The sequence below is a fragment of the Anarhichas minor genome, unplaced genomic scaffold (assembly GCF_050575085.1).
Source record: "Anarhichas minor isolate MPS153535 unplaced genomic scaffold, ASM5057508v1 ptg000009l, whole genome shotgun sequence".
NCBI classification, from domain to species: Eukaryota; Metazoa; Chordata; class Actinopteri; order Perciformes; family Anarhichadidae; genus Anarhichas; species Anarhichas minor.
Genome location: NW_027466455.1, coordinates 5,138,083 through 5,162,636, shown reverse-complemented (window position 1 = coordinate 5,162,636; position 24,554 = coordinate 5,138,083). Strand labels below are relative to the sequence as shown.

The window sequence follows — 24,554 nt, the reverse complement described above, 5'->3', positions numbered from 1 at the left end:
GTGGACAGAAGCAGCCAACCTTGTGGTTAAAGGACTAAAGTGCATGACGTCCTTTTGTTTATATATCGCCACCTAGCGTCTGTGGCGGGAGTGATATCCAGCGAGGATTGTAACCAATTCAATTTAGAGATACAATGGTGGTGACTGGGTCCACCCACTTACTGTCAGAAAGAAAAAACACTTGCGAGCGAGCAGGTGAAAGCTTCGCGAGCAGAAGAGCAGTGATAGAAGTCGCGCTCTAGGGGACGCCCTTCACCCTGAAAGCATGGACCTCTACACAAGCCTTCATAGACCAGCAACGTGCCTGACCACACCTCTGTTTAAGACCATCCATGGGCGCACAGATGGGTGCAAGTACATTTGCTTTTTACACAACGTGGGTGCTGAGCATTAGATTGACATCTGCGCTGTTAACAATGAAACCGCTTTGCGCCAGGTGTCATGATTTCACCTGTAATCATGAATAGTGACATCCTGTAGCAGTCTAAGAAAGGGGACACATTCCAGGAATGTACAGAATGCACTTTGTACGTTAAAAGCATAGTTTAGGGCAATATTTGGGTAATATGTTTATTTGTTTTCTTTCCGAGTGCGATGGGAACATTCTCGTTCTCATATCGGTTTGTTTCAGGACGCAGGAGGAAACAGCTAGCATGGCTCTCTCCAAAGTGGCCCATGAGTGCTGGGCGATTCAATGGAAAAGTACCGTCATTATGTGTAGCGGACATCCAACGAGAGATTTTGACACTGAAATGTCTATGACATAATCTAAACTAATAAACGTCTTTAAGGAACTGCTCTCAGGACCTTTAAGACGCTAAGTGGTCAGACTCACAATGTTTCTCGGCATAGTTAGGGATAAAGTGTCTGCCTGCAGTGATATGGTCCACATCTCTGAGACCAACAGAACCACACCGGTCCACGCTGTCCTTTGTGTCTCTGACCCAAGACTCTAATGTGTGCTGTAATGTTGAGTATAATGTTATCCAGTCATGTATTATGCATATAGGTGCACATGTATATCTGCATAGGTCTTTCTGTGTCATGATAACAATGTCTATCTATGTTGTGTAAGGTGCTTCACAATCTGGTGCTCCTCAAACTCTCAGCTTCTGAATGGTGAGCTAAATGTTTAGAGAATTGAAATTAAATTGAATAAATCAGTCAATGATACGAGTCACTGATTCTTCCTGGTCACATGTAATCCTTTTCATTTAGTTGTAGTTCATCATTCTTCATTGTACTCTTCATCATATTCTTCATTCATTCCTTTCATTTTGTTTATTTTCTGTTGAGTAGTTTAGTTATGTAGTTAGTCAAATACATATTTCATTTATAAATTTGATCATTTGATTTGTGTGTATATGAAATCATAGGTCCCTGTACACCTTCAGAAGAACCTTGAGATTAAGATGTAATTGATTAATTGTGGTGTCCAAAATCAAATCTTCTGTTAAATGCTGTTAGTTAAAGTAATGGTGGCTTATGGCGTAAGCAGAGTGCCATCATTCTTTTAAAATAATTTATGGGTTTATAAGTCAAAAATCGTTACATATCTTGGTATTAATTCATTATTAAATCTGCTACCAGCAACAACATTACATGTGCCACACAGGGATGCACAAAGAAATGCAGTCATAGCCCATTGGTAACACAAGCACAACAAGACTAAGAAAACAAAGACAGGATGAATTCATGCAGTTCATTCTTGAATTTGCATCAGGAGGAATGACAACAGCAGCAACAAAAACAATTATCTAGGCAAACAAGATGGCTGGTATCTTAAACATTCAACATCAGGGACACATTGTCCATCAACATTGACTATGTTTGAGCACCAAGCATCATGGAGTTAACAGAGAGACCACCTCCTCTCGTCCCACCAGAGTCCTGTACTTTGTCCTTCAGTCCGCCTGTCAAGTGCAGCTCGATCCTGGACCACAATGGAGCCAGGTCTCTGTGAGGATGTGGGCACAATTGTTACCGACCTGCCATTAGAGGGTTCGCCTGAAGTCTTATTTCATCCATCTTATTTAAAAAAGACATCAGACAGCGAGCGGTAGGCAGGTAGCTGAGTTTAGCTTCCATCTTGGCTCTCCTCCCTCTCTTACTGGGGCAGTACACACCGCTTTCAGTGGCGTTTGGTCCGACAGGTCGGGCTGGGCGGTCGGCTGTGGCTGGTGGTCATCTCAAGGTCCGCTCTACTTAACCCAATCCCCACACTTTCTTTTCCGATGTTGCGGAATGTAATCTGTCATATGCCACATGTGCTCCGGCAATAAATAATAAATTAATAAAAAACACCAAATTGAGACAAAAAAATGTAGTGAAATTCATGGATAAAAATCATCTACCTCATGAAATACCTCATGGCTCTAGCTGGTTCCTGCATCATTATAGTGTATTATCACAATTCTTCAAAATGTGAACAGCAACACCAGCTGACTAACTGTCTCCGGTTATTCCACCAATTTCTTTTGGCCCAGAGGTGTTTTGTATCTCTGCCAGGAGGAGTGAGTGAGTGTGTGTGTGTGTGTGCGTGCATGCCACAGCCTCTGAAATAATAATGGGGGCCTATATTCAGCTACATAGTTCCAATGTCCACACATCACTGAGATCCGAACTCAGTGCGAGCCAGGCCACCTCGGCATGTGGTCTGGCTGGTCAGATCCCAATGAGAGCAAGATCCGGCCTTGGAGCGTACAGACTTGACAGTTAATGCGTCCTGGCATGATCAGATGACAAAGGTCGTATTCAAAAGACAAGTGTAGCCACGGCCATCATGATGCCTCCGACCAGAATGGAGTACTGGAGCATTAGCTCAGGGGTTACAGAGGCTTTGTTACAGCAACACTGCCTGATCCAAGCTTTGAAACATGTATTGTATTCTGAGAGAGGCAGCTTTGATTGTTGGCCCAAGGCATATTTTTATGAAAATGTATACCCAATGTATTAGTGACCTAGATGTGTCATGTATAAACTAAAATCTACAAGCAAGAAATTGCTTCTGTCCCTAAATAAAATGTAGATCTTTATCATCATTTCTATACAGAGCGTCACTGACCATCATGGGTTGGGTTTCAATAGGCAGGTTCAGTTTCAAATGCGTTCCCACGATCATAGAATACCTAAATGACCAAATATCTTATCTATCCCCACTCACAAAGAACAATGAACACCAACTAACATTGTTAAACAGTATGTGTTGGCTGGTCAAACCTGTATGCCAACGTTGGCCAATTTCCTTATCATTCACAGGACCAGTGTGTGGGATTTAGTGGCATCTAGCGCTGAAACAACTGAATATCCTGAATTCGGAGTGCCGAGTCATCTCGACTGCAACGATCATATCGCATACTTCTCAGAAGTCGGTCAACTTTCTGCAAATCATATGAATAATTTGAGTTTATCAAATTAAGAATTCTGGTCCAAGATCTCCAGTATATGAAGCAAGAAGCTTTTGAAAATAAGATGAACAAAAATAGGTTGGCTACACTTGTTGTCATGTCCTGTCCTGTCAACGTATCAGTACATGTGTTAGATTCATTTACTCTACGTGTGATATCTTCAGGTTTCAGCTGCAGGTAGCAAACATTCATTTGACTGGCATTCATAGCTTTGAGTTAAATCCCTTATTAAATCCTAAATGGATTTGATAAGGGATTCTTAAGGATTTAGATGTGATACCTGGATTTGATACTGTCTTAATCTTTAATAAAAAGCTGTTGAAACCAAATCCTTGACAAATCAGGTTAGTAAACAAGATCAATTACCATTTAGAGCGACAATAATGCAGGTTTAAACAGGCACAACGGAAAGCTCAGCTACAGTTGATTTTGGCTCTATGTTTCAATAAGATAAAACGACTGATTTGTGTTTGGCCTCTTATCATGTCAGTATCTACAGACTCCATTGGTAATTCAACCAGCAGTAAGAGACCGATTGTACTGTGAATGTGTGAGACTGTGTGAATGTGAAGTAGGGAGCTTTTCGAAAGAGCTACTTCCAATTTCAGTGATATAAAAGGTTCAAGACCAACAGGCCAGAGCATGAGATGATGGGTGAAAAGATTCCCCTGAAGCCAATCTCTCATTTCTCCGTTAGCTCGTCAGATTGACATCTCAGAGATCTATCACCACGACGACCTTAAGGGAATGAGGGCTTTCCCACAGCCTCCAGCTGTGGGAAAGGAATAGCAATGAGAGCAGCGCTACCTGCTACAAGACAATCACTATGGAACAGGAGCCAGGTCGACCTCCAATAGTGTGGCCATGTGTGAGCAGGCCAGTAATGACAATCTCCAGTAACCGATTCAATTCTGGAATCAATCAGTATTCACTCTTCTGATAACGTACATTGTTAACACAATAGAAACTGTCACAGTTCAGCTCCACACCCTCCTCACTCTACTTGTCAGTCACTCCCTCCTCATCAGTCTAAACTCCCTTCACCTGTTCACTCACCTGCCTCTGATCAGTAATCAAGCCCCTCTATAGACTCCTGCCTCCCAGACACATTTGCCAGATTGTTCTTCGGTTTTCCATGCCAGACTCTCCAGCATGCTCTCACAGACTGATCCCCTGTTACCGACCCTGCCTGTCCCTGTTCTACCCGTCTTGCCTGACTCCCGGTAAACCCACCAGCCTTCTGATCCTGATCCTGTTTTACTTTGCCTGCTGTATCTGGAAACCCTGCCTGCCCCTGTTTTACCCGCCTTGCCTGACTCCCGGTAAACCCACTAGCCTTCTGATCCTGACCCTGTTTAAACTCTGTCTGCTGTTATCGAAGTTTGTAATAAAAGGTCAAAGATCCCTGGAATCCTGTGTGTTGCATTTGGGTCCATATACAACCCGTTACAGAAACAGAATGAGGGTAGAATGGACATTCTCATGCAATCTCTGACATTTAAGTTCATTAACAACTATTAAATATCTTAACTTAAACATACTTTATCACAGACTTTTATCAATCTCAAATATCAGCATTGTTCTTAAAATCCAATGTCTGTGGGCTCTACATGGTTTTCTCCTCATCTGTTAGAGTTAATATCTATTTAAAGAGCTCTTTTAGTGGCTGATAAGTAACCACCCATTAAAGCCTCTGCTGTCAAAATGTAATTACCATGTTTCACCTCGGTTTGGTTCCATTAATGGACTTGGCAACCCAAACCTCTGTAAAATAACCCTCTCTTAACTAAACGCTCCTCTGTGATCCGTCGGTTAGTCATTTTACCGCCTGAAGCCACAAACGCGTTGATGTTTTAAATGTAAGCCTCTGAAGATCAACTCAAATACGTAATGTGAGTGAATACCGATAGACTGTGTAGCAAAACCAACTGTGTGTGTGTGTGCATGTGGGAAGAGTCAAGGAGAAATGGCAGAGCGTATAGGTCCAGGTGGAAAAATAAAAGAATGTCTTTGTATTTTTCCAAAAGAGAACGATGGGTGGACTAAGAAGTGAGCCTGTGAATATAATATATAACGTAAAGTGGGTCACATATATCTTCATCATGATGGTAGATGACCTTTGATTGTATTTTACAAAGCTCATATTGCATAACATTATGCCGAGGCTCAAAACAGGAACTAAAATGGTAAACGGTTAATTTTACTATCTGTGAAAACTGTGCGAACACACTTCCTTGAAGTCAGAGAGAGAGAGAGAGAGACAGCAGCAGATGGAGAGGTACATCGTGCACACACTACATCTGAAGATTGTGTATGAGAGTGACGGAAAAATATTTTAACATTTCAATAAACTAATGGTTTCATTCAGCGGTGGAAGAAGTAGGCCTCCTCAGACATCTACTGAAGGAAAAAGCAGTAATAGCGTAAAATACTACAAATTAAATTCCAGCATTCAAAATATTTTTTAAGTATAAAAGTAGGCTACCATCTTCAAATTATGCTTTAAAGAACCAAAAATGTAAGTACTCATGCAGAATAATATAACATTTTTTGATCAGCACTTACCCTTCTTAACCCTAGCCCTATTTTTAGGCCTCTGCTCAAAAATTGCATACCCATACTAAAAAGAGTATTTCTGAAACTAGAAGGTCTTTTTGAATAATTTTGATGTTATAATAAAGGTAACACTTGTGAGATTTGTTCAGATGTGTAAATATCAGTGTATATGTTACTGGTTAAGAGTAAATGAAGATGGCACACAGCTCAAATTGAAAAGTTTCAGGTTCGCCTGAAAAAAAAAGCATTGAGAGCATGATTATCTCTTTTGAATGATGCAGCTGAAAGTTTAAACCTCTCCCAAATCATAGCACAATATGTGAACAGTCTCTCTGCAAATTATGACTTTGATAAAGTGAAGCAGAACAAAATTATAGAGGTTTTAGTACAGAGAGGTTAGGGTTAGGGTCATTTTGGAACCAGCTGTTCCATTGCACTTTTATATACTATATAACTATATATTTCACTTGTTTTATCACTAATAGTATTCAATCTATCCAAATACAGAAGTTTGGCTTCATTTTGAGAGCCTGAATCCTATCTGAGCCCTATTTTGTGTCTGTGATCCATGGAGCTGTCTCGTCTGACTGCAGTTTCTCTGTGTCTATGGAGACCTAACTCAGCAGCCCATTGGTCGATTTCAGTCAATGAACCCTCCTTCGACGTGTCAGAGCCTGTAGAATTGAGCTGGGACAACATGGTATTGATTGACAGAATCGTTAGCCAGTCAGAATCAAAACCGCGCCGTCCCTCGCGAAGCGTAAAATCCGATACGCCGAAAGTCAAATCCCTTCCCCCAGCTCCCCTAAATTAGATTGACCCCCCTTTCTTCAAGGAAACAGTTCAATGACAAGCAGGATATACGTCAAACACGTTTGAATGGAAATAACCAGGAATTTATCCGTTCTCTTCACGAAATCAGCTCACGATGAGAAGCATTTATGATTATTATTGATAAACCGGTTTGTGGTTATGGTGCTTGTTTGCTCATAGCTCTGTAATGGTTTCACGGAGAGACATTTTGAAGATATCTCTGGAATCTGTGTCGAATTCTCTTGCTTTCTGATATATTGGTTTTCCGTGTTAGCTTTTAGCTTTGTGCTGGTAGCTTTGTCCGGAGTGCGTAGCTCGCGGACTCATGGCGAATAATACGTGATATTGTGGTAAATCTTCTAGTTGATTATATTAGTTGTGTAGAATTGTGTTTGGAGTGTGTAAAATGGCTTACATGATATTGTTGCCAGACTTTTTTCTTTAACTGGGTATGTAACATGTGTGTAACATTCATTGTATTCGTTCCTGAAAAGTGCATTCTACGACACTCTCTTCGCTAAACTTTCTCGATGGAACCCCAAATGGTCCTCGCTCGGTACCAAAAGGTTTTAATATTGCTGCTGGTAAATATGGAGCTCATTTTATTACTTTATATACTGCTGGGTAGTTTAACCTATAATAATACATCATCATTGATAAGTTGATTATATTATATGATTATTAATCTGAAAAGTAACTAAAGTTATTAAATAAATGTAGTATGTCTCCCTCTGACATGTAGTGGAATAGAAGTGTTAGTACTTCAACACTAGGGATGCCCCTGGATACCCGGGTCTAAAGGGGAACCGATAACAGTAGTGAATACCCGGAGTATTGATGCGGTCCAGAGTTAACGCATCTGCTATCGCTACTTTAGAGGTTACGGAGGGAGATCTCCACGGAATAAAAACACTGTTGCAAACCTCTCTCTGTGTCTGTGTCTTTGCACGAGGGGCGAAACAGACTCACATCATGGCAGAGAGAAGAAAAAGATCCAAAGAGTGGCTACATTTGACTCCAGTAGAGGCTGAGAACTGTCATCTCAAACTCAATAAAACCCTCAAAAGTAAGAGGAAACAGCAGTTTATCACAACATGTAGCCAACAAGCAGAACATCAATGTGCAGAAATGCTCAGTTTTCTACTGTTTAACGAAAACTAATCGCTCAACTAATTGTTTAGCTGCAACTGTATTTTAAGGATTTGGGAACTTTTTGTAGATTGTCGGGCTGAGGCTGACATTTCTGCTCTTGCTGTTCAAGAAAGACTATTTGTTTACATATGAATAATAGAGCAATGTTGATTCTTCTTTAATTAATTGTCTTTTTTTCCTCACAAAATAATCAAAAATAACTGATGAGTATCGATACAATCCTAACGATACAACACTGTACTTAAGTAAAGATATTGAGAAAACGCACTTAGTTATACTTGACCACGGTTAACATACTCAAGTCAATACATGTCATAACAGTTATTAAGTATTTTGTTTTATAACAACTAGGCTACGAATATTTGTAACATCACAATCAATTTGGAAAGTAAACAACAAGCGAGTTTTTGTGGAACAAACGTCATTTTTTCAATGATTAAGAGAGTGCATGAAAAGCATCAAAATAGAGCTTGTTTATCAAAAATGTCTCCCAGGGAAGAATCCCCCAGAGCGGTGCCGGCTAAGCTCTGAATGTCCTCAAATCCTAGACACAGCCCTGATGTGCATAACGTCATTGGTTAGGGCTGAAGGTTCGGGGTGGTCAGACCGTCTCATATCTTTAGATCCAAGAGTTTGAAGGCTTTCCAGATGCCAAAACACTGCACAGAATTTGATGATACTCTGAGACAAGATTTTACATCTCTAGGTAAACCGTAGAAATATGGGATTCAGGTTACCAAATTCCAGTGGCGGGCCGTGCATTTTATACCTGGGCCTTCACTGCTGTCCTGCAGCTGAAATACCACCTTATAACCACATGATGGCACCACAGCTATTATTTATTTTTAAGGCTGTAACTATGTACGTCTTCGTATTAAACCGTTCGGTACGAGTCGTTTGAACAATGCTAGAGCATTTAGAAAATGCAAAAGCCTAAATTCAGGAAAATATAATGTTCTCAGCTGGTCTGGCTGTGGGATCCACCATCATTCCTTAATGACAAGCCGCGACCCAAAGAGATTATCATAGGATTTTACTTTCACAACTTGAACGTTGAACGTACTGCTCTGCAATGTCTTTCCTCGTCTCAGCCTCCTGTGTCATGGTGCATGGTGCATCTCACTCGGGTCAGAATGCCCATATTTGATTGGCTGAGCTGCATCACGTGATGTGATTCACTACCCGACAGCCTCTGCTGTTAAGTTTCAGAGCTGCACATGGACACTGAGCGGCACGTAATGCTGACGTCATTATAGGCCGGCTCGCAGGCTCTGATACGTCAAAGAATACGCCCAACATGTCAAACTAAAGATCTGATCGGTTGAACACTATGACAATCAACAATATCGTCCCCATTTACTTTAATCTGCACTGGCTGCAGGTGAGAGTGTGCAGGCCTCGGGCCTCTGTTCTTACCTAGAGACACAGAGGTGAAATCTGATTGGATAAAAGCTCTACTTAAAACAAGCTGCACTGGAAGCAGAGCAACTGAGGAAGACAGTAGCTGTGCAATGAGAAGATAAGATAATGGGAAAAATATTTTTATAAATTATAATACATAGTGTATTTAAGAAAAATTATAAAATTATAAAATAGATATAGCTTTGTGATTCTGTTTAGGCCAGCAGAGAAGGCCTTGCAGGCCCTGACGGCCCGCCACTGCCAAATTTATTTATTTGATTGGTCGATGCAGCACCTGGACAGATGATGTCAAATTGCTGGCTGCCTCTGTGTTGGCCAGCCTCGCTGCATCACCAGGCTGGCCCAGTTTGTTTTCCACACAGATCTGAATTAGTTTGGAAAATGTCCTTAGGGTCAAGGATCCATTTCTTTAGGTTATTTTTCCCCCTTGTTAAATGTTCTTCCCTATCTGAAGGGAGCTCTATCTCGAAGGCCTAGAAGGTGTCACATCTTGATCAGATTGTAAATCGTTAAGACAAATTTTTGATTTGGGAATGTATTAACAAAATTAACTTGAAGAGACATTGCAATGTCCCCGAACATGACAAAATGGGTGTGTGTGTATAAGCAGAATGTGTACTTCTAAATATGGTTGATGATTAAAGGGTCAATATATACACAAGAAGACGTGGAGGAGCACAACCTCTAGCTTCCTAGTGAATAGTATGTTATCAAAAGCACAAATGATGAATATGTCATTTCAGCGCACAGCATACATTTTTAATAGATGTTCTATACATCTACGAAACCATCTTCAGGGCTAACCTTTGTATGCTTTGAAACACTTGGATATATACTAAACATAACTCTCCTTATGGCAGCATAGGGAGGACAGAAAGACAGACAGTAAATATAATGGGAGTACCGATGTTGGCATGCTTGAGCAGGCGGCAGATCCTGGCCTCGCGCTCCAACTTCTGGTGATCTGTGGAGACAAAAAGACAACATATCTGTTATCATGCGTCTGCTGAGGCCTCCTCACATTCTTCAAACCTCTCTACAGAGATTCCACATATGAAACACCACCCACCTTTACCTCCACAACAAATGTGCAGTAAAAGTCATTACTGTGTACTGTCACCAAGAGACGGACGCGAGGAAAACCCTGGCATATCCAGAGTACTCCTGCTAAGACTGTGTTATCTAGTCAAACTATAAAGTCAGAAACATATCTACTATGCAGCGTATATTCAGCTAAACAAAGACTAAGTGCTTTCAAAGAGGAACAGCAAGTCCAAGCTCATCACCAAGAATACAGTAGTTTGTAAACACTCCCTAACTCCAAAAAAGTGGGTTTTAGAAGGGATCATTGCCAATTCACCAATAGGGCAGAGGCCAATGCATCTGTGAGTTAACATGAGGGAGAACCAGATGTAGAAGAGACGTCATGTGACAATGAAAGCAACAAAAATACTTTTGCTTTATTAAGGAGGAACACCTAATTTATTTCAATAACAAAAAAAAACATTTGAATTGCTTAAACAGCATACACTAATGTTATCCCTCAAAACTCTACCCATGTAGTGCATTTAATTGCCATATTACATTCTGGGTTTTAAGGCTCCAGTCAAACTTGTTTCCCCCCCGTCCCAAAATCTTCCGGAAAAAGAACCATCAAAAAGGAAAGCCATCATTTGCATTCGTTTCAGTCCTAAACTCAAGCACTCAATGTAACTAAATAAATGAAAATGAATAAATGAATGACTGCAACAGTCTCGATATGAAGTTCACTCTTTACTTTGAAAATCAGAGTTCCAACTTCTTGCTTTCCATCAACCATCAAATGTTTGACAATTAATTTTCTGCAATGTATCAACCAGAGGGAGCAGTGCTAATGATGGGAGCAGGGTTACTTACACTGCTTTTGTTTCCTGTGTTTAAAACTGCATCTGTTAAAGAGGATGTAGCTCCTGATTCCGATGCAAAGTTCACCACTTTGACATATAATGTTGGCTATTTCAACAACTACATTGTCAGTAAACTGTAAATAGAATTACATGTTCATATTAGTGCATTATCTGCACCAAGTAGGAACTGGGGAACTGACTTGACAAATCATAAACCATTCAAAATGCTGCTATATGAATATAAAATGTGCCTCTCCAAATAGCCATGAGTGTAATCTGAACCAGCACCAATGAGACGGGCTACTGCTCCCTTGCAATCTCATTTTAGTTTAGCCAGATGTGATCACACATTCTCCAATAGCACCTCGCTTTACAAGTCTATAATCCTACTCAGACCAATGGGATGTGCTTTTACAGGGGCCGTCTCCTCCTCTCCCCGTCTCCACAGCATCTTCTCCACCCGCTGCTAATCTGTGACATAACAGGATTTACAGCATGAGTGGCGCTCACTCACCATCTCCAGCCGCACTGCAACCGCCGGCAACTGGTCTTTTCCTGGCCATGCTCCCTTTAATCTCCTTACTTTGCTTCACTGTATGTTTATGTAAGATTTAGAGCTACTTGACAGAGAACGAAATGTAGCTTTTACTATAGTTAGACCAAAATAAGACCAAAACTTGGATTGTTCCAGTTTCATAGTACTCATTTAGGCCAACTGAGACATGTGCTGTTCTCCAACTTCACTTTCTGTAGTTCCTTTAGTACTGAACACTAACTATTACAGCTGTGTATTATATGTAATAATAATCAGATTTTATCAATTGATAAGCCTGAATATGCTGCTTTCATTGGTCAAGTTTAAGGTTCAGGTCACGTCGGGACATTCTGAGGAAACTTGAAGCATTAAATGTACACACAGGTGCACTGTCTATGTATTCACAATATGTGGTCTTAGCTTCTAGGCCAGACCATGGTGTCCCACCACGGACCTCTCCAATTCACCATAGTACAAAGAGTAAAGACGTAGCATGATGCTTCTTTCCCACACACATATTACTCATCACAGAGCAAACATATTGTCAGGCTGCCCTAACATTAGAGGGAGGAACCCTTCTTCCAAGCTACTGACCTTTGAGCACTAAGTAAGTATGAGAAGAGATACGTCCTTCCTCACCAATTTCACCTGATGTCATTAAAGTAATAGGTGAGTAATGGAGTTTGGTGCCAGGAGACCAAGAGAGTGAATGTGATACAAAAAAAGAAAGAAAAACTGTTAAAAGCAGCCCCGCCGCCGCCACACTGCCTACACACACATCCTAATGTGTTTCCTTTCCTTATTCCCCCTGGCAACATCTCCCTTCACACTTCCTGGCTCTCACCTTAAGATGCTCGCTCCAGCAGACTGAGCCAAAGACCCGCATAGAGTCAACAGGAATGCAGAAAAAGCATCATCAGATGGGGAGAAGACAGGATGTGTGAGAACGAGTTCCGGCAGCTGCTCCATGTTAATACTGTTATATTGAAGTGCTGTTTGACACTGTATACCATGTGGACCATCACATATTCCTCTTTGGTCCACCCACTGATGTGTGCCATACTGGGTGCTATATGGTAACATGTTTGCATGTTAACCTTTGGGTCACGTTATCAGCCGGTACAATAGTAAGAGCTGAAATGATTGATGATGACCTCATCAAAGCGACTACACTGCTGGGATCGCCTGCCACCTATTCTAACTGTCTTTCATGCTTTTAGGTTGTAGAACATCTTCATAAATGCAGCCCATAACAAGCTTGAATATTACCAGGTGTGTTGCTTCTAAAATCGTCACAATAGGTATAGAAGGTTGGTGTAGGGCAGGGGTCTCCAACTGGCGGACCGCGGTCCGGATCCAGACCCAGACGCCGTTGTATCTGGACCCAGGACCTAATGAGAATTATAAAATTTTGACGGAGCACTTCTATTTTAACCGGCGCAGCTTTTTCAGCATTTACGGCACTTGTTCAGCGGTGCAGGAAACGCACCAACCAATGCGTTGTGAATCACATCACGTGATGCAGCTCAGCCAATCAAATATGGCTATTCTCACAAGTTTCGTGACTGGAGTGAGATGAGATGTATACACACCGTGACACAAGGGGGAGAAACGAGGAAAGAGATGGCAGAGCAGGACATTCGTCATGTGTGTTGAAAAAGTTAAATAACAGTACGATCTCTAAAAGGAGACGAATGGCCAGAGAGTCCAGGATCTTTAAACAAGACTGGATAGACTTTTTAAGGTGAATTATGGAGCAATATTACCCATTCACTCCTGAAATGAAGATACAGACTTTAAATGCAAAAGCCCAGTATGGCTGGAATTCAATTACATTAATCCATTGTCCAACAATGATGCTGACAAGGAGAATAGAGCTGAAACAAGTGTTTATTAATCACAGATAAAGTCCATGCTCACTAATTTCTCTTTTTAGAAGATGAGAAAAATGTGATTTAAACTGTGATTTGTCTTTTCATAGTGTGTTCTTACTTGAATAACCCTGGTGTAGGGTAAACACCATTTGATTGGATCACAGTATATCAGCTGAACACACTATGAACAGACAAATCACAGTTTAATCACAGCCCAAATGCAAGCACTGTTGCTGTTCAATAATGATCGAGGGTCACTTTTCTGGACCGGAGAACAAATTTAAAACTGAGGGGTATTTGGAGGAAACGTGAAACCGTTTGACAGCAGTAGACAAACAACACAGTGTTGGAAAGGCAGCGAGCACAGATTAAAAACCTGTATGTCTGTGCTGGACACAAACACACAGGAACAATTTAAAGCCAATTTATAAGAAAACTAGAATGGCACTCGTCATTTGGATAGCACAGACAATTCAGGTGCTCGTCGGATGGTCCCATTTCCCAGGATGGGAAGTCGTTCTTCGGACTTTGTGTTCATGAACAAGTTTGAATCTGGAAACTACATGGACGCCGTTTTATTTTATTGCTTAAAACAACCCGTTAGCTGTTTTTGAGTTTTTGTTCCAATTTTTCCAAGTTGGGAACACATTTTTCCGATTAATCTGAAACTACATGAATGCAGCACAAATGCCTGATCTCACAATTTCGATTCAAGTATAACATACTGTAAGTCATGTACCGACGAATAAACAAACAAAGAAATCCCTGTACTGCAAACCGCCACTGAGTCTTTGAGTGGTACAGAGGACTGGACCATACCGGACTACTTTCCTCTGATTTAGAGGCTCACAGAAGAAGTGAGCAATGCTTCATGCACAATGAACAACCTTTCTGTCTTGAGCTTTGGATCGGAAAATAGAAAATATTTTTACATTTGAACAATTAAAAAAGAACCAACACTCTGACTTCTAATCAACCCTGTCCAGTGTATCTAACGTACACCCCTGAAAAGCATGTTCCAGACTTGGGAAGCGTGCAGGGAAAAATATATATTACTTTCTTGCAGAAAGACAATAAGAAATAAAGACTTGAGAATATAATAAGGATTCTTGGAGGTGGAGAATCCAAAGAAACTATAAACTCCCTCTCTAACTGTCCTTGAGTAGCAACACGAGATATGCCATCACAAAACTCTTTCCAGCAGCGCTCTACTGATCCTCATTTCCTCTGAGGCTGGCAGGGAGCCCAAACACACATCCTTAGACAGACCTGAGCACACCGGCTCATGAATACGATAATAACTTGAGGGATGTAAACAAGATTTTTACTGACAATGTGCCAATCCTCATTGTGCAGCCCCACAGAGGGTTAGTCGGTCCGTTTCACAGTTCTATTCTGATGCATGAGCTGACAACGCTCATTATTAGCCTCAAGGCATCATTCACTGCTGGGGTTGCAGTTGCACTGGAGACTCTGCTGTGGGTGTAATTAGAATCATTGTAATAATAAGAGGGCCATGTCAAAATGCAATTAGCTGTAGCTATGTAGGATGTGTGCATGCACCTGCATGTGTGTGTTGTCTGTGCATACACTGATGAAGAGAGGGAAAGGAGTCAAGCTGAGGTCAAAAGGAGAGAACACACTTACCAGATGCCTCAACTGTATGTTCACAACATGGAGAGTGGCTGTGCCATGCGTTTAGCTGGAAGCACATTGAGTCACTGGAGACTTTGAGTCAGCAGTGAGGTTTGTGTAATGACCACTCGTTCATTCACTTCATCAGTTTCTGCTCATTTATCCTGGTGCCACTTTTTTAGTATCCGACTGCTGGCGTTTAGGGGAATGGTGAATGGACTGCATTGATATACAGGTCTCTTGTCTTAGTGACGCTTCGCAACACAAGCCAGCATTCACCCATTCACACACACTCATTCATTGGTGACAGAGGCTTCCATACAAGGTGCCACCTGTTCACACACTCTCACCGATGGCTCAGCCATCAGGATCAATTTGGGGTTCAGTATCTTTTTCAAGGACTATGGGTGGGACAAAATATTATGACGTTATCATGATGCGTTCAAATGTAATCTGTATTTGTGGTTCAACTTAAAAAACTTGAATAAACAGCTGTTTTGAAGGAGATGTATAGGCATAGTTGCATCCTTCCTTTAAACATTTAAACCACAGAACTGTTCTGCTTTCTGGCAGTTTGGCCCGTTGCCAGTTTATGGCTTTTTACAAAAGAATGACGGCACATAAGAACATGGACAAGTTGCAGTCTGTGTGTGTGTGTGTGTGTGTGTGTGTGTGTGTGCATTAAATCGGCACTAAGCTAAGACTATGCACTTTGTTGTACATTGTCTTTTTAAAATCTCAGTTGTCTAATTCTGTGAACCTGACAACTTTGTTCTTCTAATATTGCTGAGATTGCGATGTATCGTAGAATAATTTCTTGCAATGTTTTAAGTATTGTAAAATTGCTGTATCGTGATAGTATCGTATTGTGAGTTACTCCGTGATCCCCAAACCTACCAAGGACACTTTGACAGGTAGACTGCAGGGGCCAGGGATCAAAACACGGCCTTCCGATGAGTGGACGGCCGCTCTACCTCCTGAGCCCTAGCCGCCTACAAGTGGAAAACCTAAGCATAGAAAGCTTGCATATCAGATCTTAATATTCAAGTTCAACAAGGACATGAATCTGACTCAGAACACCAGGTGGCTAACACTGAAGATGAGCAAGCGTTTTAACTGTAATATATCAGTGAAGCCTTTTGGTGATTAATTTTCAAAAAAAATTCATAGATAATAGTATTGTTACAGAAGAAAACAAGAGTGACACAACCATGCTGAAAGTGACTTTGTATACCTTTAGACTTTCATTCAAGATATTTTAGGTCAGATTGCACTGGAAGAACGGCACTCTTGTCATGTTTTGCGCTTTAAGTTTCTACACGTGGTCCGTGGAATTATAGCTTTGTGTTGGAATGAGTTTATGGGGGAAACAAATATAAACTATGCAGAAGTGCTAGATAGATAAGTATACTTCAAATGAAGGGCTTGTCAGATGTCAAATGTTGGAACCTTCAATCTGACAACCACACCCACTTCACGCAGACATTGGAAATATATGTTTTTTTTTTTCCATTCTTCAAAAGTGAAGAGCCGAGAATGCCTTTGGGGCTGATTGTGCGTAGTGATAGTGTTGAGACTACAAAAGGAACACAAAAGACTGAATTATTTAAGAAAGTTTGCAGAAGCTCCTGAACCACCTGGAAGGGACTCAAACTTTTCCGATCAGGGATTCTTGCCATTATCACTCTTTGCTGTGCTTTTAAAATGTCTTCTCCTGCTTCATGGTTCTCATTGGTGCCATAAACCTCAGCTCTCTGCTCTGCTCCCCACTTTACTGTTAGTTTATCTCATACCACTGATCATAGAGAGCCTGAAAGTATATGTTAATATATATGTTAATTAAATGTACCAGCTTAACCCCTCCACACCAAAAGAATATATAATGAAAGGTTTTCTTATTTGTACAGGTGACATTTCTATCCACACCAATTACTGTCCAGGTCTCCGTCCACCCAGAGCTCCCGTCTCTCCTCAGTGTATCCGTCTGCACTGCTTAGAATATGGACCATATGCTGGTCCAACATCTCAGTCTGGGCTTCCCCAGGCCAATCCTTCTGTACTGCAACACACACACACACACACACACACACACACACACACACACACACACACACACACACACACACACACACACACACACACACACACACACACACACACACACACACACACACACACACACACACACACACACACACACACACACACACACACACACACACACACACACACACACCTCTCTCTGGCCCACTTTCAGCCAGAGGATATTCCAGCCAAAGCCTGGCCTTAGTTACAGCATGACCTCAGAGACCACTAAACTCCATCACACAGTTTATGTCGCCAAAAAAAGTAACATGGGGTACCAGGGGGTGAAAAGTTCTGCAATAAAAACCCTAAAATGTGACTTAATATCTAAATTTGAATTACCACCTCACGGCTGTATGCTTCTGCCAACCAGTTACAGTTTACATTAATTTCTGTCAAAGATGTCATTACTTCATCATTTTATACTATTACACATTTGTGGGAAATTGTCATAATTAGGATGGGAATTCTTGTGTTTTTGCCAAAAACACGACATGTGAGGTCAGTGACCTTTAACCACCAAAATGTCTTCAGTTCATCCTTAAGTCCAAGTGGGCGTTTGTGCCAAATTTGAAGAAATTGATTTCAGGCGTTCCTGAGATATCGCGTTCAAGAGAACAGGACGGACAGATGTACGGACATTATGTCATATACCTGTACATACATACAACATACATACATACATGAACTTTGACCTCTGCATGTAACACATCCTAAGCATTTAGTAGCAGTTGGCTGCTGTGAGGGTCAGAGTTACCCACGAAAACATTTTGTAATGCCTCTCCTGGACACCGCTGCTGCTGGAGTGGAGGCATAAAAAGAAGCAGTCGGCTTTCTCTGAATGGGAACTCTGTACTGTAGGTTTGTGTGGGAGACAGAAACTATTTGAGCCTCATCTTTCACATCTCTCTGTTTGCCCGTTAATACTTAAGTTATCTGAAAGATATCAGTGTAGACATCATAAGTGAAGCCAAACAACAACAAAAAAACAGATGTGTGTGGCTGATGTGATATGTAAGAGGTTAAAAATAACCTACACACACAGACACACACAGTGGGGATACTGATGCTGCCATGGGCAAGAGCAAAGAGCAGGTGTGACTAACATTCAGAGTGTGTGTGCTTGGAAAGAGGTGACGAGAATCAAAAAAAGAGATCAGACAGAACTGAGGGGCTGAGCACAGCTACACATTACAACGACAACAAGAGAATACACATTCAGTGGCATATAATGATGTTTGTGGGTTGTGAATGTGATTAATGACTGTAAGATTATGGTGCTTGTCTACTTTGTACGAAAAACATGTCACGAAAGCAATAGATTGTATTCCACACATTAATAATTCAAAACACAATTTTGTGTGATAAACAACCGACTGGCCGACCAAGTTCACCATGCCATCGCTAAAACCGGGGTTGGCAATAATGAAAAAATATATATTATAACTTTCAGTCTGTAAATGAAAGTCTGCAAGTAAAGAAGTCCAGAGCGAGACCAAAAGTGATCATGATCATCCATCAGTGGCTACACTCATTTTGATAGACACAGTTGTGATTACAGCGCTGTGAAGCAGAAAGGGAACCTGTCAGTGGACATGAAGCCCTGTCAGCAAAAACACCCCGTCAGACTACAGCATGCTAACCTCCATGTTCTCTGACCGAGCGGCTTTCACTGTACCCACCCCAGGCACACTTTCCACCCACAGTATGGAAGCTGTGGAGGGAGGTGATAGGACATGTCAGCGTGTGGGCCGGCAGGTGGCACCGCCAAGGGAGACTGCTGTCAGCGTGCTGCCTGCTATCACCGCCAGCCAGACATTCAGACGGCGTCATGAGCAGTCAGTGTGACATCCGTCATAATCCTAAATGTGACAGTCAAGCCTCCTGACGTGCGTTACACACTCAGTCACTCATCGCATTCATCGCTCAGCTGTGATGAACTTTTTTGATGAAGAGCAGCAGACGTGCTTTGGATGAAAAGACGCTTAGATTAAGTAATGACTGAGTGGCAACTGTCATTATCAAGTTCATTCTAGCAGACCTATGGACAACATTATTATATTCAGAGGACTGGTGGATAAATGGAATTGTTCCAATACCAGTATCAGAAATGCCTCCAATACATCCTAAAATGCTGGATTCCGGTACTCAGTATTGCAAATGTGCAAACTAGTACTTCACATCATGCTCCCATTGCTTTGAAGCGGAGGGTAGTGGCAGTTAAATGTACATGCAGAGCAAATCACAACTTGTTAATCAATCACCGGTTTGTTCCCTCATCTGTTCTCACTTCCCTTGTTAGTTTATCCCACCTCTTCCGTGTTCTTTGTCGATTGGTCATCATTGCTGTTTGGACTTTATTTATCTGCTACCTGTTCTTCTGTTATCTACCCGCCTGCTGGTACCTGACTGCCTTTGGATTCACTGACTGTAATCCTTTTTTGTAATAAGTTATTGAACTGCACCAGTCTGCCTGTCCTCATCTACATTTGGGTCCTTCCCCTGCTGCCTGCTCTCCTAAACTGTTACATTTTCATGCCGAATGACTTATTTCTAAAAAACTTAAGAACACATCTCTGGTAAACAAAAGACTTAAAGTGGTGATTTTGTGTAGAGAAACTCAGTTTTACAGATCTCTCTCAAATCAACTTATAAATGAATCTAGAAAACTGTATGAATGTTAGTCGACGAAGAATTTCTTTGGTGGAGGAAAGCCCTACAGTAAAAGGAGCACCGAGTGTGTTGTTGTATCAAGTAAGCCTTTTGCTAATTTTTAGTTGTTGTAAGTGCATAATGGAAGAACATTTTGAAAAGCGTTACAAAAATAGGTTATTAAGATAATTACAATTATTTCACTGCATCCTGAAACATTTTGCAGGAAAGTACCATCCTGTAAGACTTCCCTTCGGTCTCGTAGCAACACTCTTTCTTCAGTTAAATGACCTCTGAGTTCTTTCTGTCAAACACATTAAGACAACTCAAAAGCAGAATGTTGCCATGGCCTTCGCAAAGACACCACTAGATATAATGTGTTGTGCTTTAAGCTGAGAAGTAAGACAGTTGTGTACTGAAATCTTACATTAACCATTGAAATGCTACAGCACAAAGATTGAACCAATCTCTAAACTCAAACGTCCAGCTAGTTAAAGTAAAGAAGCATATTGGCATTTTGGTTAGGCCACATTAACCGTTCCCAAGACTTCAAAGATCAGGGGATTGATGTAAAGGAGCAACCCTGTGTCATCAGCATATGGATGTGACTGACAGAAGGTGAACAATGCTTCAGTTTTACCGATACATCTTCCATACTGAGCAGTCACTGCATCGATTTCCTGTTTGTCCCACGATCAAGGCTTGAGTAGGTTAATGACTCTATGTGATCAACAATAACACACTTTAGTTGTTGATGAATGTACGTCTTTGAGAGTAACGATATTATTTACCTTGTGGAAAGGGTGACGCACTATTTCTCAATGAGCCAATTAAATAGTGGCTGAGGAATTGGTGTTTTAATAATTGAAAGGTTACAGGACAAATCCTGCACTACAAGCTAAATGTGGGACAAAGCAGAGACAACTAAATCTATATGAATACATAACAAATACTGTTATCAAGTAACAAACAACAAAGTGACTTTTTGTCAAAACAAACTCTGCCAGGGTCATACCTTGGGTGTTTGAATTCAGCTAAATGAACATGGGAGAAGAGGAGGACCTGGTACGCTCAGTTGGCCATTAACAAAAACACATTCTTGCTGACATTACCAGCTCAGTCAGGCTCAAGTGTGACATGCAATCTCAACTAGAAATTAACAACTGGCTCTGCCCTCTACTAGACTCTATGGGTTATGAGCTATATATATATTAAATTGTCATTTCCCAGATCACATTTGGACCTATGAGCCCCCGTGTGTCACAAACCTGGGCCTCCAGGAACCTGCCCACTAAGGTATTACAGCCCAAGGCAATGTAGAGATAGCCACCACTTGGAATACCCTGAGCCTTGGGTTATTGGAAGTAGACAGACTTTGTATACTCCAAATACATTATTGCAGGACCCAAAGTATGGCAAGTGCATAGGGTCATATCTCCACAATGCCTTGGGCTAAGAGGCTGAGATTGGACAGTACTATCCTATCACCATATGGATTCACTTGTGTGAAAATGATGATTGGACAAACATACATCTTAGGCTTTTTCAGTCCATGTGGCAAATTTGTCTGAAAATCACAGTTCCTCTTATTTGCTTCAAACTTGGCACATGGGGAGAGGTTTTCCCAAACGTTCAGCCTCCTGGCCCAATGCATTGTGGAGGCACCTCAAATACCTTGGGCCCTGCATACGGGTCCAGAAGAAGAAAGAGAGTGGCTCTTGATGGCAGATGAAGAAAGGAGTGAAAGGCGAATTGATCTGTTTATGTGCGAGCCAAAAATAAATAGACAGAATGGGATGAAAATCAGGGGTGACAGCTAGAAGGGTAAAAGAGGACAGGTGCAGAAACAAAGAGAGAATTTGAAGTGAATATATTCAGTTGTTATAAGAGGGCATCTTGTGAGGAAGACGACAGAAGGGAGTGTGAGCTGCATCAAATTAAAAAGACAGAACAAGCGATGGACAATTTGCAGAGACACAAGGCAGCATGAGAAGTCAGGAGTCAGTAGGAGAGAAGAGCAGAGAAGCTTTTAGATTTCTGGTGTTTTCTCTCAGGTTTAAAGTTAATACCACCAGGGTGAATAAAAAGAGGGGGATGGATTCATGCTTACTGGTGCCTCAGAGACCAAACACACTCTTTCCATCTCTACCTGTTTATAACACTTTCCTTCCAAGCAAAGTGTTTATAGAAAATGTTCCTGCTTTGTTGCAACTCAACAACCCCCAATTCAGGTCTGTTCTCGCTTTACAGTTCTTTGGTTCTGCTCTCAGGGAGTGAATACGGAGGCAGCTGGAAACCAGCGAAGCGCTACCAGCCTGTCTTTACTGTCAGTGTACAGATGGACATCTATACATCTGTTCTGCTCGGCTGCCAACCACTTCTGTCTGTATGTTAATCCACCAGTCGAGTGTGCAATGGTTACAGGCCTTTTCTGCAGGCTTGAACCAAAGGCTCAATACTTTTACTAGAATTGTGCAGAGGGGTGATCGGCTATTGGTTTTACTTATGCCAATATACAAGGCTTACTAACTGAACTGAGATGTTTTTAAAATAATGTCTAGAATCTGCGCCCTACTGTGCATTTAGACATGTTTCTGGTGGTGTGGCATATCTGCCCGCTGGGCCCTGTTAAACAGCACGAGGGACAAGTGAATTCATTTTTTTTATCTGGACAAACTACACTTGCGGTATCACCTTCATCAGCTGTAAAAAGTCTTATGATAAAGGATTTAACGTGATTGGGTTTCATTACCTTATTAATGGAGATAAAATCATTTGGAGATGATGGAATTTGTAGCGGGAGGTCATCTGCATAGCTATAGATGTTCACGTTGTGCCTTTTGTTCCTGTCAAATGATAACGTACAAACTGAAATGAAGGACATCAATATTACCTCACTAGTTAAAAGAGAGGGATTCAAAAGTCATTCTGGATAAGATCATAAGCCATACGTCTTTACCACAAATAAGAATTACCGTACGTACTTTGTATTTCTGTGCTTGGCTGCTTCTTTATGCCTCTGGCAAATGTGCCAAAGACCTTGGGGATTTGGTTTGTAGTAACATCTATTTTTGTCCGTCTCCCTCCCCCTCATCTGCTCATTCAAATGAGTCTAGATAGCGCCAGGCAAATTCAAACTGCAGCCAGGTTTCAGGTTTCACATTGTTTATACCATCAACAACATGCTCAACAAGACTCGGACATGCAAACAGTATGTGGATGCACAAGAGGTAGCAGTATGATTACACATTTATGTCACGTTATCCACCTTCAGCTCATCGCACTGGGTATTGTTTGAAATGTTCTGACACTGGTGTCGATGTGATACCCGAGTTGCAGTACAGATATAATCCTGTTTTTCTAGTATTTTTAAGTATTTCTTTGAGAAATGTAAATAGATTTGTATGCCAATACAACACCAAAGTCTTTCGTTGGAGCAGACATCCACAGATTTCTCTTGGGATAACTGAAATATCAATGACACAATCTGAACTAATAAACTTTGTCCAGAGATTACCCTAACAACCTCACAAAGTCTTACATTAGCAACATTTGAACTTAGATTATGATCAGTTAACAATTTTACACTTGTGATTTGACTTAACTTTTGGTATTTCACAGCTTTCAAAATGCTGAGCATACAGATTTGCCATCTGCCAAATGTATTAACAACCACCACAGTATGATTTGCATTTCATCATGAAAAGAAAAAAAAAAAATTCGTATTCCTGCGAGAAACAGATGTTTTTAGTGACCGTATATCCGCTCTACCAATTCAGTTCCATTATATTGGAGTCAAACAAAAATCTCTACGGTAGATAAAACTAGGCAACTCACACCAAAACAGTATATATTGATAAATAGCACTACAGGGAAGGGGAAAATGTGTATTTTGGATTTTGTAGTGAACTGTCCCTTTAAAGCAGAGGGCAGGAAATGCATATAGTCAAAATCAATGTAATTAACACAATGACAAGAACAAACTCACAACAACCAGTCACATATATTTTAGTGCTGGGCAACGATTACAATTTTTAATTGCATGATTCTTTTGCGATTAATCGCATTGTTATGCGCAAAATTCAATAATGAATTCAAAAGTAGTGTATTGCGCACTTTTATTTTAAAAGTACTGCAATATGAACAAACGTCCAATAACATTTGGTTTGCAAACACTTTAAACAAATAAGGTTATTTTTAACAGCAGTATTCCCTTTACACAGTAGCAGTTAAAATACAGCTATGATTCTGATAATAGATATTCAGCCGGTGTTCACAACTTTATCTTCATGTGTGTAATAGATGCAATTTGAAATATACTTCTTGAAAACTGCAAACCTATCTAAGTCATGTTTTTTTCTTATTTTTTTACGTTTGTTAAATTCTCAGTAGCGATAACTAAATCATATGCTTATTATACATATTACAAACAAAAACAATTTAATTTCTTTTTTGCTTTTTTGGTCAGACACATATGCAACGCTGATTACCGTAATATGTGTGGTACTTGTTATAAATGCACGTTGGTACATAGAGG

General features: G+C 40.9%; 1 protein-coding gene across 8 annotated transcripts in view; it reads right to left on the bottom strand.

Moving 5' to 3' along the window:
* Positions 1-24,554, bottom strand: part of camk2d1 (calcium/calmodulin-dependent protein kinase (CaM kinase) II delta 1) — a 94,625-nt gene that overhangs the window by 41,270 nt on the left and 28,801 nt on the right. For all 8 annotated transcript variants that reach the window (XM_076087193.1, XM_076087196.1, XM_076087192.1 and 5 more), the window contains exon 3: positions 10,255-10,314. In XM_076087193.1, coding sequence (XP_075943308.1) covers positions 10,255-10,314 — 60 coding nt within the window. The remainder of the gene's footprint in view (positions 1-10,254; positions 10,315-24,554) is intronic.